Source organism: Halichoeres trimaculatus, unplaced genomic scaffold (assembly GCF_033239565.1).
Source record: "Halichoeres trimaculatus isolate MK-OKI-2021-1 unplaced genomic scaffold, fHalTri1.1 fHalTri1_scaffold_5, whole genome shotgun sequence".
NCBI lineage: Eukaryota > Metazoa > Chordata > Actinopteri > Labriformes > Labridae > Halichoeres > Halichoeres trimaculatus.
This window is the reverse complement of record NW_027437183.1, coordinates 14,777,865-14,793,116: the sequence shown is the minus strand read 5'-3', so window position 1 is coordinate 14,793,116 and position 15,252 is coordinate 14,777,865. Positions and strand designations below refer to the sequence as shown.

At 46.7% G+C, this 15,252-nt stretch overlaps 1 protein-coding gene across 1 annotated transcript in view; it reads left to right on the top strand.

Annotated features, from left to right (window-relative positions):
• Positions 1 to 1,661: 1,661 nt before the first annotated feature.
• LOC141790442 (zinc finger SWIM domain-containing protein 6-like) overlaps positions 1,662 to 15,252 on the top strand; it is a 46,873-nt gene continuing 33,282 nt past the window's right edge. Inside the window, exon 1 of the mRNA XM_074670317.1 lies at positions 1,662 to 2,214. Coding sequence (XP_074526418.1) covers positions 1,782 to 2,214 — 433 coding nt within the window. The 5' untranslated portion in view covers positions 1,662 to 1,781. The remainder of the gene's footprint in view (positions 2,215 to 15,252) is intronic.

The window sequence follows — 15,252 nt, the reverse complement described above, 5'->3', positions numbered from 1 at the left end:
TGCACAAGGATTTAGGAAGTCAAAAATTGTTGATGACTGGACAAAAAAGACAAATAAAATAACTTTCAAAAACAATACAATTAAAAAAAACTTTTGGTGAAACTTCTGATGTTTGAACCCTGTCTAAATATAAAGCAATGTGACAATAACTGTTCAAAAAGAAAAAGAAAAGCTCCTCTGGCCCTCTGAGAAGATGACTAACATAACAAAAGAGGACCTGCTGGCTTTGTGAACTTCCTGTGGGGAAGTATTGAAACCAAATCAGGTTAGGCCACATCTGCTCTGTCCATACGGCATGGATCACTTTCAGAGCAGTTCAAAGGCCAGTCTTAGAGTTACTCTCAGAGGATGGAGAAGGGCAGCTGGGAACACGTGCAGACACATTGCAAACACACATTCTGGTTTATCAGCATAGTTTGGCTAAGTTTTATGGACAATTTAGGGAAAAATACCCAATCTGGTGGCTTTTGTGTGATATGCTATAATTATTAGCTTCTGCTTCATGTCTCACTAGGCGGGAAGAACCCTGGGGGTCTGCAATACAGCCGCACCCTCAACCCTGATGACTATTTTACTCCCACAGACGCAGGCCCCCTTTTCCTGGCACAGCTATGGAACTGAGATTATCAACAGAGAGGAGAACCATAAAATGACTCCACCACAATTTATAGTTAACAAGCTCCTCTAGGGGTGTGTGTCACGTTTTCAAGAAAAAGCAACCGTCTGGCAAGACTTTGAGGAATTTTTGACATCCTTTGATTTGACTTCGTCTAGCAGATTGAGTCCTGTGGAATTCATAGTATGATATGCTCAGAGCTCTAAAAAGTAGTCTGTTTTGGCAATTTAGAGTTAGAGCTTGATGCAAAAGAAACCCACATGACTTGATGTCAAGTCACACTAAAAAACACTGTAATGATTGTACAGGCCCGATAAATGACCCATGACTTTCAAATTCAACTTGTGACAAGCTTTTTGTTCAAATGTCCCAGGACAAAATAAACTATCCTTAATATCAGAAAAAAAGTTATTTGTAAGACTTATAGGGATCTCATCCAGGAGGCACAGGAAAGTCTTAAGGTTTTAGCACAGTAGAGTGCTACCCAAGTTAAAAAAAAAAAAGAAAGAAAAAAAATAGACTTCTTGTGTATAAGAAGAGATAGAGAGAGTGCCAATCTCAAAAACTGACCTAAATGACTGATTAGTGACTACAGAGGGCCAAGCATGTCCAGCTCCATTATGCTCTTCCTCCCACGCCCTTTCTGTCTCTGACAGCTGAGTCCTTTGCACCAAAGAATCGAAAACAGCCATCACGTTGTTATTGAAGAAGCAGGAGCCTGGGGTGGTAGCACAGGCTCAAAAGAGAAAAAAGTCAGTATTCTTGCCCCCTTTTACCCCTGTGGGAAACTACAAGTCCGCCCCTGGATTAAGTCCCCGCCTTTAAACTCAAATATGAAGGGAACTTCAAAGGCCGTCGGCCGCCGGGGCTCCGCCCTCGCGCTCCCGGACGGTTTCACAAAGGATTTGCCGACGTTCGGGAATTCCGCCTCCAGTTCCTTTTATAGCGCCACTCGTGCGCTGGCTGCGTTCCAGAATCCCGCCCATCCTGGTTACTTTGACAACACAAAGGACTTCACGGAACTCACAAGCGCCGCCTCCCTTTCCAAATAAGGACAGTCTCTCCATGTACGGCAAACAATCGGTGCGAGATTGCCCTTTTCTCTTCCTTATCCCGTTTATATGATCGGAGAGGAACTGCGCTTCAGGTTGGAAGCGGTGCGATCATGGCCGAGCGAGTCCAGCAGCCCCCAGCCAAGCGGCTCTGCTGCAGGCCCGGCTACAACCCGGCATGCAGACAGGGGCAGCGGGCTGGAGGAGTCCTGTGTGGCGGCGCGGGGTCCGCTCCGGGAGGGTCGGGGAATGGAAAAACGCACAACCCCGAGTCGTTGCTCGACATCGCGGCACGTAGAGTCGCGGAGAAGTGGCCGTTTCAGAGGGTGGAGGAGCGGTTCGAGAGGATCCCGGAGCCCGTCCAGAGGAGGATCGTATACTGGTCATTCCCGAGAAGCGAGAAGGAGATCTGTATGTATTCCTCTTTCAACGCCGGAGGAGAGGAAAGTGGAACTAGCGGGGACAATAATGACGAAACCCAGCTGCCTTTCCTACGGGGTGTCACTCTGCTGGAGGGTGGCTGGGTGGACAACGTATTGCAAGTCGGTGAGTGGACTATAACCATACAATAATACAGGAAAACAGAGTATGAAACACCAAACATCTAACTCGCACGGTTCGCCTTTTGCTATGGAGCCGTGCCAGACTTTTAAAGGGCTTGTGCTAGCCTTACATAGCCTTGTGAATTATAAACAATGCAGGGTATTTCCACACCAGTCTACCCTATAGCTGTGTGAGAATAGCCTATTTTCAGATAAGCCCGTAATAGTAGCCCACTTCTCCTTGTTTTTGCCCAGTGAGCTGCGCGCATTGAATTGCCCAGAGCCATCCCAATTGGAAGCTTAGCACTTTGTTCCTATTTTTATGTCTTTCCAGCTCTCCATGCCCCCACCAATGGGTACGCAGACAAAAGCCCCCTATATCTTTTCACCGCTGGCTAAATAGAAGATATTTAGAAAGGGTGGGAGGGACGGCGATTTAAAGCCACAGTGCTTCTATTTTGTTTGCCAAACACCTTTGTGAGACAGACTGGAGCTTTTCTGTTGCCTTTCCAATATTCAGCTGAAGCCCATGCTTTATGCAAGCTGGTAAAGGCAAAGATGATTCCCTGTCTCTCTCTTCTACATTATTTGTGGTAAAGCTTGGAGTAAACAGAGGTGCTGTAGGCTCAGCAACCCCCTTCCTGTTTGCCTGCCTGCCTCCCTGCCTGGCTGGCTGCCTTTGCCAGAGCCACAATATTTCACTGCAATCGTCAGTGCAATAGACTCAGCTGTCAATCCGGCTCCCCACCCTTGGAAACGGTTCAGGATTCTAATCCCATTAACCCCCCCAGTTCATCTGAATCTTAATGCATTCTGCAAACAAGATTTTATGCATGATCTTCTTCCTCCCTCCCCCGTCCTTCTCTAACCCCCCTATCTCGCTCCCTCTCTCACTTCTTGGCTTACTATCCCTCCAAAGAATCTGTGTGGAGATGGCTTCAGCTCTTGTGGGCTCAGAGAATGTGCAGTGCACAATAGTAGCCATGGAGCAGGCAGACAGGCAGGCAGCTCTCCCTCCCTCTCTGGCCTGTTTACCAGATTCCCCAGCATTAGACTCATTTGTGTGCTCACTCTTTTTGGGGCTTTGGGAAGCTAAACACTCAGCACGGGGTAAAACAGTCCAAGGCATCAGTGTGAGTGCCTGTGTGCTTTGGAAATTAGTAAGAAGTAGTGACAAGAGGGCAATGGGGTCATTTATCTGAGGCCACGCATGTGTTTTTTTTGTACAAGAGAAAGAGAGCGATAGAAAGGAGTGTGTGGGGGTTTTATAAACACAGAGGGGGGATTGTGCATGCATCTGTGCATGCATGTGTGTGTGTTTGTCTGCACGCGCTGTCAGTCTCATCCTGCATGCTCATATAGAGTGGAGGATGACAGGCGAGTACACAGCAGGAGGAGCGCATGTTATGCTGATTGCAATTTTCGCCCCAGAATTTTTTTCTCTAAGCTTGGGTAGATAAAGCCAAGGAAGAGAAAAATGATAAATAAAAGATGCAATCTACTCCAGGGGACAGGCAGCCACTGGAGGATGAGGGCTTAAAAGCAGGGCAGCATGGGAGGGGGCTGTCAGCCACATCACACACCACATGTATTGGCCCATCAAACACATACAGTGGGTCTGGCCTGGAAAAAAAGTGCAGGGTGTGTTTGTGTGTGCACACAAGCGTGCATGGCTTTGTGTGTCTGCTCGTGTGTGTGCTGTCAGTGGGATGGGATTCAGTGTTGATGATGAAAGACAGCGGAGCAATAGAATAGATGCGGGGGTTATTGTGTATGGGGGGGGGGGGGGGGGGAGCTAATATACTTGAATGGATCTGCTGTCGCCGTATTCCTATCCTCCCCCTCTCTCGCCTCCTCCTCTGCCTCCCCTCTCTCCCAAGTGAGCAGCTATAAAACTCTCCATATTTACTCCCCTACGGCCAACTACCAGCCCCCAGTCTCTTGTGATTATTTATCTTTTTCTCAAAGACATTAATCACACGCTTTTTCCTTTTTTCCTCTCCATCTCTTTCCATACATCAGTGCTGAGGAGAGAACGAATAGAGGAGGACGGCATTTAAGGGGAAGAGCAATAGATCGGGTGATATCAAGAAAAAGAGGGGAAGCCTAGAGGGAGAAAGTGGGTGGAAAATGCAAAAGAGGAGCGAGGCATTGAAATGGTGATTGCAAGAGAAGGCGACGTATGAAAGTAAAGAATGAAGTGCAAAGAAGGGGAGAGAGTGAGATGGATGGGTTGTTCTTTCTCCCATGCGAGCTCATCTGTTCCAGTGCCAGCCTTCCAGATAAATATTCATATATGAATGCAAGCGTTATCTAGCAGGCCATTGCCCCTCTTGGTATAGCAGTGTTATAACAGTCCTGTCGAATCAGTGATGAATTTGTCAGGCGCTGACCAGGTAGGGGGAACACATACCTAACCGCAACCTGCAGGAAAACGTCTGTGTGTAATAATTCATCAAAACCTGCAAATGAATGAATGAAATATGCATGATGCCCCGGAGAAGAGTCCCACAACAACTGCTGTGTGTCAGAGAAATTAAATTGTCATGAGCTGATCAAAGAAGTATCAGTAAATCTCACCACTATGCAAAGTTTCACTGCACTTTATCTTGTCAATCAGGCTGCACTGTTCCGTCGCTGAGCTGTACTTACAGGTATAGAAAACTTCCGGAGCTGCTTCTCTTCGTCACAGCATCTGTTCTCCGACCCCCCTAGTGTAATTTAGCCTCGGCAGCTCATCACGTTGAAAGGAAGGCTAGCATTATGGTGCCCCTTCCTCTAATTATAGAATTCTAATCCTATGGCTCTAACATGGCATGACAAAGCATGTTTGCACTTCATTACTCTCCTTCCTGTTTCAGTCCTTCAGTCTGGGTCAAGTTCACCCCCACCCCCCACACACACATCTTCGTTCATTCATTTATGACATGCCCTGTCCCACTCCTCCTTCCTTTGACCCCTCACCCTCCTCCCCTCCCTGTCTGCCTGAGGGGCTTTGTGCCAGGAGATAAAATAAAACACAACCTCCCCCCTAACACCAACACCACACACACACACACACACACACACACACAAACACACATCACTTCACTCCTTACTATCCTGTTACCGTAAGCCCCATGTCCCTATGGAGTGACATACTGATGCCTGGCATATGTCGCTCTGTGCAATGTCATTAGCGTAGGCTACATGCTACAGCCTATTTATCCCACTCTCCTTGTTAGGCTAATTTCTCACATGAAGCTACATGTCATTATATCAAGCTGCTGCCCCAAATCTGACTGATGAGGTGGATGCTTTGTTTGGGCTGCTTTAAATTCAAACAGAATAAATGCAGTAAGGGATTCTTTGCGTCCGTGCTCTTTTCCACAGGGGTGCTAGATGAGATAGCCTGTAACATTTTGCCTTCCCCTTGCCTAAAATATCCCTGGATGTCCGTGGTAGTCATGCCTGTTTAAGTGTGAATGTCATCCTCCCCTGCTCCACCTATTCCAGAGACAAATTTCTGTGTGTGTGTGTGTGCATATATGTGTGTCTGTCTTGTGCGTCTGCATGCTCATAACTCAGGTTAATTTGTTCACGCTCTGGAGAATCTTAATTAGGTTTCTGCGTCATCTACTCTCTCTCTCACCCTCTTTTTATCACGATGTCAATGAAACGGTGAAATAACAACCAAGCTGGTGGTTCCCTGTTTCTATTTTTTTTTTACCTGTTCCTCTTTTTGAACCACAGATGGTGGAAATCAAAACACAGACAATCATAAACCTTATGTGTTGCTCCTAAAAGGCATGCTTCAGGTGTGTTTGTGCGTGGAGAGGAGCAGCAGAGCCGTATGTCATTTTCTATTAGCTTTAAATCGTATGTGTGCTTAGTATTCAGGCAGAACGCTGGCAATATCAGACATAATTTACAACAATACAACGCCGCAAAGACATGGACTACACCTATAAAACAAAGGGGCTGATAAAACAACAAAGACTATTTGCACACAGTGTGAGGTTATTGTTTGTGTTACAAAGCAGTGAGCAGAAATCTGTCACACTTAACACTGAGCATGTTTGTGCAGGACACACACAAAATTGTGCACGCGCGCACATTTTTGTGGAACTAAGAATTCACAAGGCTTTTCGAAGAGCTTCTCGAGGACCCACGTCGACATCTCAAGCATTTTGTCCACGAAGGTGCAGAATTTAAGATGCGAAACGTAAATCTTGCATGAGCATGTTGTGTGCGAGACACTTATCAGGCTGAGCTGGGAGTTTTTTTAGTGGATGAGGGCCTTGTCTTTTTTGTTTGTGTGTGGGCTGTTTCTTTTCATGTGGGTGGATCTGGTTTTATTTTTCCTGTTAGGTTAGAGAGTTCCTTTATCTTTTTACAATGCCCGTCGAGATTGAGCCCACATGCCTACCACCAAAGACGGGGAGAGACTGAATGCATCCGAACATCCTGTCTTTCTGTGTGGAACGACTTGGTTGTAAAGAGCCCCGACTTGTGACTCAGGACTCCAAAGGGTTGCGACACAATATTACTTATGACTTTGAAAAATAACTCTGAAAAGGCTTTAAACTCCTCTCTAAAGGACACACTCATTTTTTAGGAATTCAGTCTTAAGTTGGTTTGAGTTTATTTCTCCACCAAGCTCCAAGGTGAGGCTTTGGGAGGCAGTGATCCTGGATCTGGTGCCTCAGGTCTACCCCAAGCCATGTGACTATCCCTGGGCTTGTGTCGTCATGGAAACATGGCTGAGCCTAGAGCTAGTGTAAACAAATGGCTGTCCAAGGGGGAGAGGGAAAGAGAGGAGAGGGAGAGGGGCTGCAACCGCATCCATGTGAAGAGACAGTCTTTAGGGAAAGTGCTTTCTCTCCCTGATTGTGAGAGACTGGGAGCAGCAGATTTCAGGCCTTTGTCTCATTTAGTAAGCAGAAAGGAAAGAAGATAGGATACATTTCAGCTGTCCCGTGACGGAGACATGTTACTCTGAGTCTTCACCTGACAGTGTGTGTGGGCATTCTGCTTTGGCTCTTGTGACTGTACATTTACTACGGTTTGACTTAAATAACATTGTCTGTGTCTTATCCTGCTACCTGGACACCATCCAAGTATAAGGTTTTATTTATTTCTGTTTACCAAGAATATCTTCAATGCATGCTGAAGTTGGAGAAAGCATCGTCATAAATCTGAAACACGCTTACGTGATAATTACTTTCATTCGACCCTTAATGACTTTCAGCAGCAGCTCAATTTCCGCCTTCGATTACTTACAGACAGTCAGTCTTTACCAGTTTTCAATCTGGGTGGCCCCCTCAAGGATTAAACCCATAAAAGCTCTGACTGTACCCATGGAGTGATAGATGACCATCGTTTCTTGTGCAAGCTCTGCCATGTTCCCAAAATGTCAGAAGTTTCCAGAAGGTCCCAATGGTTGTCGCATCCCAAACTTGAACTAACCCTGTTCCCAGACACAGATGTGTCTCTAGATAGATTATTCCCACCACAGACCATAACTTCCATGTTCCATCTTCTACACCCAGTCATAACCATCTCTGCTCCTCGCATTACCAACACTGTCCCCAAAACGTACCATTAGGAAGTCTCTCTGCCATCTCAAGCTCACTCTGTCTGCCTTTTTCCAGTCCCTCCACCTGACTGGAGCCAGCTTCCCAGTCTTGGTCCCAGACATAGCTGTGTCCTCCCTTCCCCTCTTAAATCACCGTCCCAGCTCAGCTTGTCAACCGTGTGCCTGCCACACTCCGAAACCTACTACCAAGCTCCATATAGGACCACCCTCCAAACGCACCCGGCTCTGGCTCATTATAAGAATCTCTTGATGCACAGCATCAGCATGCTTTGCCCGTTAAAACAAACCAGCTAAAGTAATAAAGTTCCAGCATGAGCTCCCTCACGTCTGCCCGTCCCCCTCGTTCCAGCTCGAGTTGTCTCCTGTCCCAGACTGTGGCTGCTGGGTGTGCGTCAGCAGCTCCTCGGCTGGCTGACTCTGTCTAGGAATCCAGCGCTCCTTCCACACAGCTCGTGCCCCTCTCTTCTCTGTGAGCGGAGGGAGCAGGCGATGGAAAGGCTACTAAATCCACAACGACAAGGCCCTATTAAAACCTGTTTTTTCTATTTCGTTTAATGACTTTTATTACCAGCCGCCCTTCTCTTCTTCGATTTGGCAATAATAACAACAGGGGAATGCAGCACTCAGCGTTCTTCAATCTGATGCTCCCTTCCATGTTTTTTCTGTTTTAATGAATTCCTCTTTGCACCAATGGGCTGCTGAAATAAGCACAAATCAGGCCAAGACTCTGCTTACTGCAGTGGAGGGATCAATGTATGTATACAGTGTGTGCACTGGCTTGTGGATGTGCTAACTATGAGACTACGTGTTAAAGACTACACATGCTCTCAGTGTTGCTGCTGAACAGAGCCTCTCTGTGTAGTTTGGTCAACAGTTGGTTCTCCACAGAAGCCAAACAGCTTTGGGCTACACATGGTAGTGTGTGTGTATGTGTGTGTTTCCATAAGAGGTAAATTAAGAGGGTAGACGGTTACCTGTTACTTTAAAATTTAAGATAAAGCAAATAACAGTTGAGCTAAGCTTGCTAGCTTAAACATGTCTGGGCTGTGACAAACCAACTTTGGACCTTGTTGTTTTCGGAGTGAAATCATGATTCCCTCGTCTTCACTGCTTCCTGGATCTATGTATCTGTCCTTTAAGCGTGTACATGATTGAAGTGAAGGTGGACTGCCTTAGCTGTTTCTTATCTGTGTGTGAATGTGACCATGTGCATGTATGACTTAGTGTGGTAACAACGCGCTGAGCGTGTTTATGGCTGCGTGTGTCAGGCTGAATAAAGGTGAGGCATGTTAATGATAAGAGGCTGGATGACATTCCCGTCTGTCATCGTTCCCACCCTATCCCATTTCCACTCTTGCCAAACACACATACACACACTTGCTTGTGCACATGCTTTAAGACACACACACACACGCTTCACTGTGCCAGTGACTAGGTGCCTTAGAATAAACAACAGCAAAGGATGAGGGTTTACCTGCAGCTGACCCTGATTGCACACTCAAACACACGGCGACAGAGGTGTTCACTCATCGACTGGTGCCTCCCCCAGCATCGAGCTGGCCCAGTGTTGACCTCTTCACTTGACCCCCAGGGATTTACTTGAGTCAAAGGTCAATCTGGTCGGATTGTCCCTTCAGAGGCCAATTGCTTCACTTGAAAGACGGGTCTTTGCTTACATTATTGTTTTCCAATAAACAACAACCGACCAAAGGAAAAGATTGCTTGCTTGATTTAATGTCTTCTGCGTGTTCCAGTGAGCAATTTCTCACCTGAGAGATCAACCTGAACGGGGACAAAGTGTAATGTCCAACAATCAGGACTCCAGGCCCAAAGCAGAGGTGGAGTTTAACCCCTTCTCTCCTCTTGCCCAACAGGCTCCAGAGCAGTTTGAGCTATGCACAGGAGGAGAAGGAGGAGGTCCAGAGAGCGAGGTGCCTCTGGCTGTGCCTAGTTCAGTGATGTTGTGACTGTGTGGCATGTGAGACATGCATTCACTGCTCTGTGGCAGAGCTGAATAGAGCTAGAAAGGCTCTCCGGGCATGAGAGACAGACAGACAAAGAAAGAGAAAGAGAGAAAGATTCAAAGGGAAAGAGAAGAAGAGGAAGGCTTTCAACTGAGTATGGAATTTAGTTTGCTCTTCTGAATAGTTTTTTTTCTTTGAAGGAGTTGTTTCTTCTCTCTCACACCTGCCCTTTACCCTCGTCTTGTCTTGGTGGCCTTAACCTGTTTCTGTGCTTCTTGTAGTTTATGCATTCCTGTGCTCTGTTCCCGAGCATTTACGTCCTACAGCTTGTGATGTCTCTTTTCTCCTCATTTCAATGTTACCCTTCATTTCTCAATCTATGCGATAGAAACTCATATCTTATTTACTCTCCTCATATCCAGAAACATTTTCTCCTGTGTCCAAACTCCCTGAGAAAGGCTAGCTAGCTTTCTAGCTCCCCACTTTCTTCACTTAGTACAAGCAGTCTGCACCCAGACCTCAGGGGCTATCACTGTTTCTACATTTAGAGGCTCTGTGTTTACCGCTGTTTGGGAGAGATAGAGAGACTAAAAACAGGACTTGGCCTATTTGCTGTGGTGTCTTTCTCAGAAGTTTTCAAAATGAGCCTCACCCTGATGTTTTCCAGGCTTTGAGGACCATCCTGGAACTCTTTCAGGGATTGGCGAGCCCTGCCCTTCAGAAATTCATCTGGTATTGTTACTTTTTACGTGGTAGTCATTAAGCTACTGCACTGAATGAGCATCCCAGTGCTCTCAGTCCTCCACAAAGGCAGTATGACTGCTTATTGCACACATTGAGTCAAGTAATTAAATTTAGCTCTGGTTTTGAACCTCCATTTGTTTTGGTTGTTTGGGGACAAAATGTGTCAGAAGCAAACAGTTTCAAAACAAAGCTTATGCTAGCTTCTGCTGCCTGTTCCAGTTTATGAACACATTTTTATTTTCTTTTGACCAGTTTGTCGGAGGTGTCACCTGTGTTACCTCTGCAAACACCAACAATCACTGAGAATGATCTAAACCTAGGCATGGTGTGTGTCCAAAATCAACGACTGCTTTTATACAGTGCACTGTATGGGAGAACACCAGCCCACAATGCATTGTAAGGAGTAGTTCACAATGGATAGTCACAATGCCACATTATATCTTTATATACCATTATGCATTGTGTTGCAAAGGAGCGTTGCCTGACAAACAAATGCATCTCCATTGGGATAGTCGATACTTGGTGCCATTCAAACTGAAATCAGAATTTAAGGCAATGTGATTTCGGTATTTTATTGAAACCTATCATTTCAATCCACTTTTTTGTGACATTTTGTGCTATTCAGTATGAAGTTATCGCTGAAACTCGTACTGCGGTTTACTAATTGATGGGCAGTGTTGAGCTACACATTTTAAAGCTGTGGCAGAAATTATCTCACCATAGTTTGGTTTTTGACAAGACTGCATATAATGCCCAAAAGTAGTTTTTTATTGTTGTTTTCACTATGTAGCGCATTTCCTAGGTGGAAGCAAGTAATAAAGAATAAGTGTGCGATTCATCATGCAGCCTTAGCTACATCAACTCTGACGTTTCATTTCTTCTATTCTTTAAAATAAAAGTTTGTGCTTGCATAATAAACACATCAGACTCTGAGGGGCCTGGATGCGCAACAACAGTTTTTGGATGAAACTGAAAGGTATTGTTGAGTTTTGGCCTCTTGTTTACATGGAAAGGGCATTTAAGCCAACATGAAATTTGAATTTTTGAAAACTGCCTCCTGAGTGGAATTTTTATGGAACCTGGAGGCCACCATCGCCATGTAAACAGACAGCTGGAGTTTTCAGTGGAAACGCTGATGTCACGCACCGCTTTGCTCATGCGCACCACGCTATAACTGTGGCAACTTGAATTGCCATGCGCCAACTGGACAACAACAATCTGCTGACTGCCTTTCAGCAAAATGTACCACTTCTGCCATTAGCAAAGATGCGTTCAATATATATACCAGATGATTAGTCCACCTCTACTTTGGCGGAGGGCTACCAAAAGACACTTCTGGTTAAGCATGTGAGTCAGTCAACATTGTTTCTTGTGCAAAATAAGTGTGTTGTCCTGCACAGGAAACTAGCAATATGAATTGCATGAAACTGCACCGCCCAGTAGTGTTTTGGTGCAGTATTGCAGAGCCATGATGAATCTCCAGCAGAGAAGCATGTTGAGCTCTGACAGCATTGGCCACTGTGAGCTACGACGTAGAGTCAATGCAGAAGGATCGCAACAGTTGGCTTGTAACTTGAGACACAAGGGAGTTGGAGACGATACATACAGTCTGTTGTTAGTTGTGGTCACATGAAGATATTTTTGTCAACATTGAGATGGTTAATAATGAAGTTGTGGTTGTATATCCACCAAATATGCTGCGTGTTTTGCTATGTGTCTGTTTCCTGGATATGATTCTTTTATATGTTTAAGACAACCTCTTGTCTTGCACCTTCATAGACAGCATGCGCAGGCAAAATCCATACGTGCATTACACTTGGAGAATCAGTATTGGTAACCAAGCATGTGAGGCTGAGCAGTTATTGGAGGATGGTTTGTTGTAAGCCTCTGCAGGCCAAAAAGCTCTGACCCATTTGTAGCATTAGAATCTATCTGGAAATAAGAATCATAACTCATGTTTTGTCATTGCCTGCTCCCTCAGGACTGCTGTGTTGGTGAAGTTCATATCCACTGTTGTGTTGTGGCCTGGCATTGCTGAGAAAGCCTGTCCCTCACTGTGCGTCATTGCCACCCTGTCCGCATGCTTTCTCCTCCAAAAACTACTATCTGGCTACCTGTCTGTCTGGCTAGCTATATGCTGGCTAGCTGTCCCTCTTGGGTGGCTACATCACCTCACCTCCTACCCCCCTCACAGCCAGTGACAGCCCCAGCCCAGGGAGACATGGGTAATGGTCCTCTCTGATGTACAGCCTGACTCAATTGGACTGGATGGCAGACACACGCCTAAAATAACAAAAGGAGGGGGAGAGAAAGGGATGGGGGAAGGAGGGGAGAAGGGGGGAGGGAAGGAGCGAAGCGATCGATAAAGCAGGGACACATTGCCTAATAAAGATTTATTCCTTTTTTTCCCCCTCGCCATCCGCCTTGGCAGGGCAGAGAGGGGGGAGGAGAGAATGTGATTAGTGGACTTCTTCTCCCAGGGTGCCTCTGCTTGCATGTGCGTACGCGTGCACAGCAGTATGTATGTATGCCCCAATGCGTTGTGTGTATTTTTGCATCACTTGTGTGTTTATCTCGTGTGTCCCTCCTGAGAGCAAAGGGGGTTAAAAACAACCTCTGTCGTTTGTTCTGCCGGCAGTGGCACTAGCAGCTGCAGCTGTGTCCCTGCCCCTCTCTCTTCCTGTCAGCTAATATTTAGTTAATCTTTGGTCTGGGACCTACGGGACTGGCCGGAGCTCCTGGTGCCCCATCCATCTCGCACTGATCTATATTCCATGCTGGATCCCTGTGCCATTAACCACCACCAAGGGGAGGAGAGAAGGGGAGAAGAGAGGCGTAGAGGTAGAATGAAAAGGAAAGGGCAGATGGGTGGAGGGAGAGCTGGAGGAGGACGAGAGTGATGGAGAGAAGCAACACGATGAGGAGGGGCCTGCCTATGGTGGCAACACTCAATGAGAGAGAAAGGAAGAGAAGGTGCTACTCCAGCAATGTATAAAAAGTTAGCCTCAAATTTAGTCTTCCCCAGTAAAATGAACGATGCCAGAAATGTATGGACATTTTCAAGTTGACTCTTGCTCAAGGAGGTAACAAATTCAAGCCTTTATACAGAAAAGAAGATGGAATAACTTTCATCCATCTTTAGAGAGGATAGATGCGAGAGAAACTTCCACAAAGTGGTGTTGGTGGTGGTGCAAGAGCAAGCGCAGGAGGTGTGGGAGTTAGTGATCTGTATGCAGAGAGTTGGCCACTTCATTGATATGCATTGTGTAGTTATGAGGGGGTCCACCTGTGAAGGCTCAGAGTGCTGAGTCACTCGCTAACGCGCAGACTAAATGCTTTTATCCCAGACGCCTGGTCCATCTGAATGGAATATAATAGGCCATAAAGTGCTTTGCTAGCAGTGGCTGCTTGCCCCATGGCAAACCTTGCCCCTCACTCCCCCACTCCAAATCTCATTTCAACACTTTTATGGAAACAAAGCGTGCATGTGCCGTGCTTTGATTAAAGTGTTTTCTGTCCTGTTTTCTCTTCTTTCCATCCCTCTGTCCCTGTTCCTTCGCATGCAGCCACAGAGCGCTCTCTCTTCTCACTTCAGCTCCTCAACTCTCTCCCTTCAGTCATGTGTGATCCATTTTGCTGCTGCTGAGTGTGTGAGTGTGCTTGTGTGTGTGTTTGTGTGGGGCACCTGTTTGGGATCTTGGTGTGTGTTTAGGGTCATGCCTGCAGGTCGTGCGTAATGAATAGCAGGACTGTTGCTGAAGCACAACTGGTTGAGAAGGAAAGAAGCCAGAGAATAGCGCACCAGTGACGGAAGGAGAAGAGGAGAAGGATGGAGGGATGGAGAGAGGAGAGAGCAGGAGGACCAGCGAGAAGGGAGGAAGAGAAGAGTGGTTGCAAAGCCAGTGAGCCTTAACCACCTTCTGTCAGTCTGTCTGCTCTCGGCGCTGTTTTCTCTCTCATAGGAATCTAATGGCTTTTCCACTGTCCTCTTTCCAAACCTCCACCACCACTCTCTCCCCTTTCTCTTTCTTCCTCCTCTCACTCTCCATCCCCTTTCTATTTTTTCTCCTCTTCTCCTCTCCATCTCCTCTCACTTTCCGTTTCCCTGCTCAAACTCTCCCCCTAAAGTCTCCATGCAGTCTTCCCCTGCTACCTCCCCTCCCTTTCTCTCCCTTCCAGCTGCTGGCCAGGGGAACAGCTGACTAAATCTAAAGCTGGGGCCCCTGGCTCTGGCCCTGGCCCCAGCACCACATCCCTCCCCTCTTCTCTCCCTCCGTCTCTTCTCTGGCCTCTAGCCCTGGCTCCTCTCTCCGCAGCCCCAGCTCAGCCCTGGCCCAGCCTCTGAGCCTGAGCTCCAGCTCTGCCTGGCTCCCTCCAACCATCCCCCTCTATCCCACTCCGGAGCTGAAAAGCCTCAGAACCACTCGCACTCTATCTCTTTCGCCCTCTAAACCTACCCTCCCTCCCTCCATCCCTCCTCTTTTTTTCATTTCACTCTGTATTTCTTGCTAATTCACTTGCTATCCCTCCTTCTCTCCTCTCTGCTCTGACGGGCTGTAGCTGGGCCCCTGGTACTGTCCCAACTTAGCTGGACTGAGGCCTCATCCAGGTTGGCTGCAGTTCAGTTCTCTGGCTCCTATACCCAGCCTCTCCAGCCAGGCATCTTTCTCTCTCTGGCTACTAACATTAGCGACTGTAACTCATTGTGGCTCTCTTTACTCCAAGCCACGTTTAGCTTGTACGTTTAGTTGTTTCT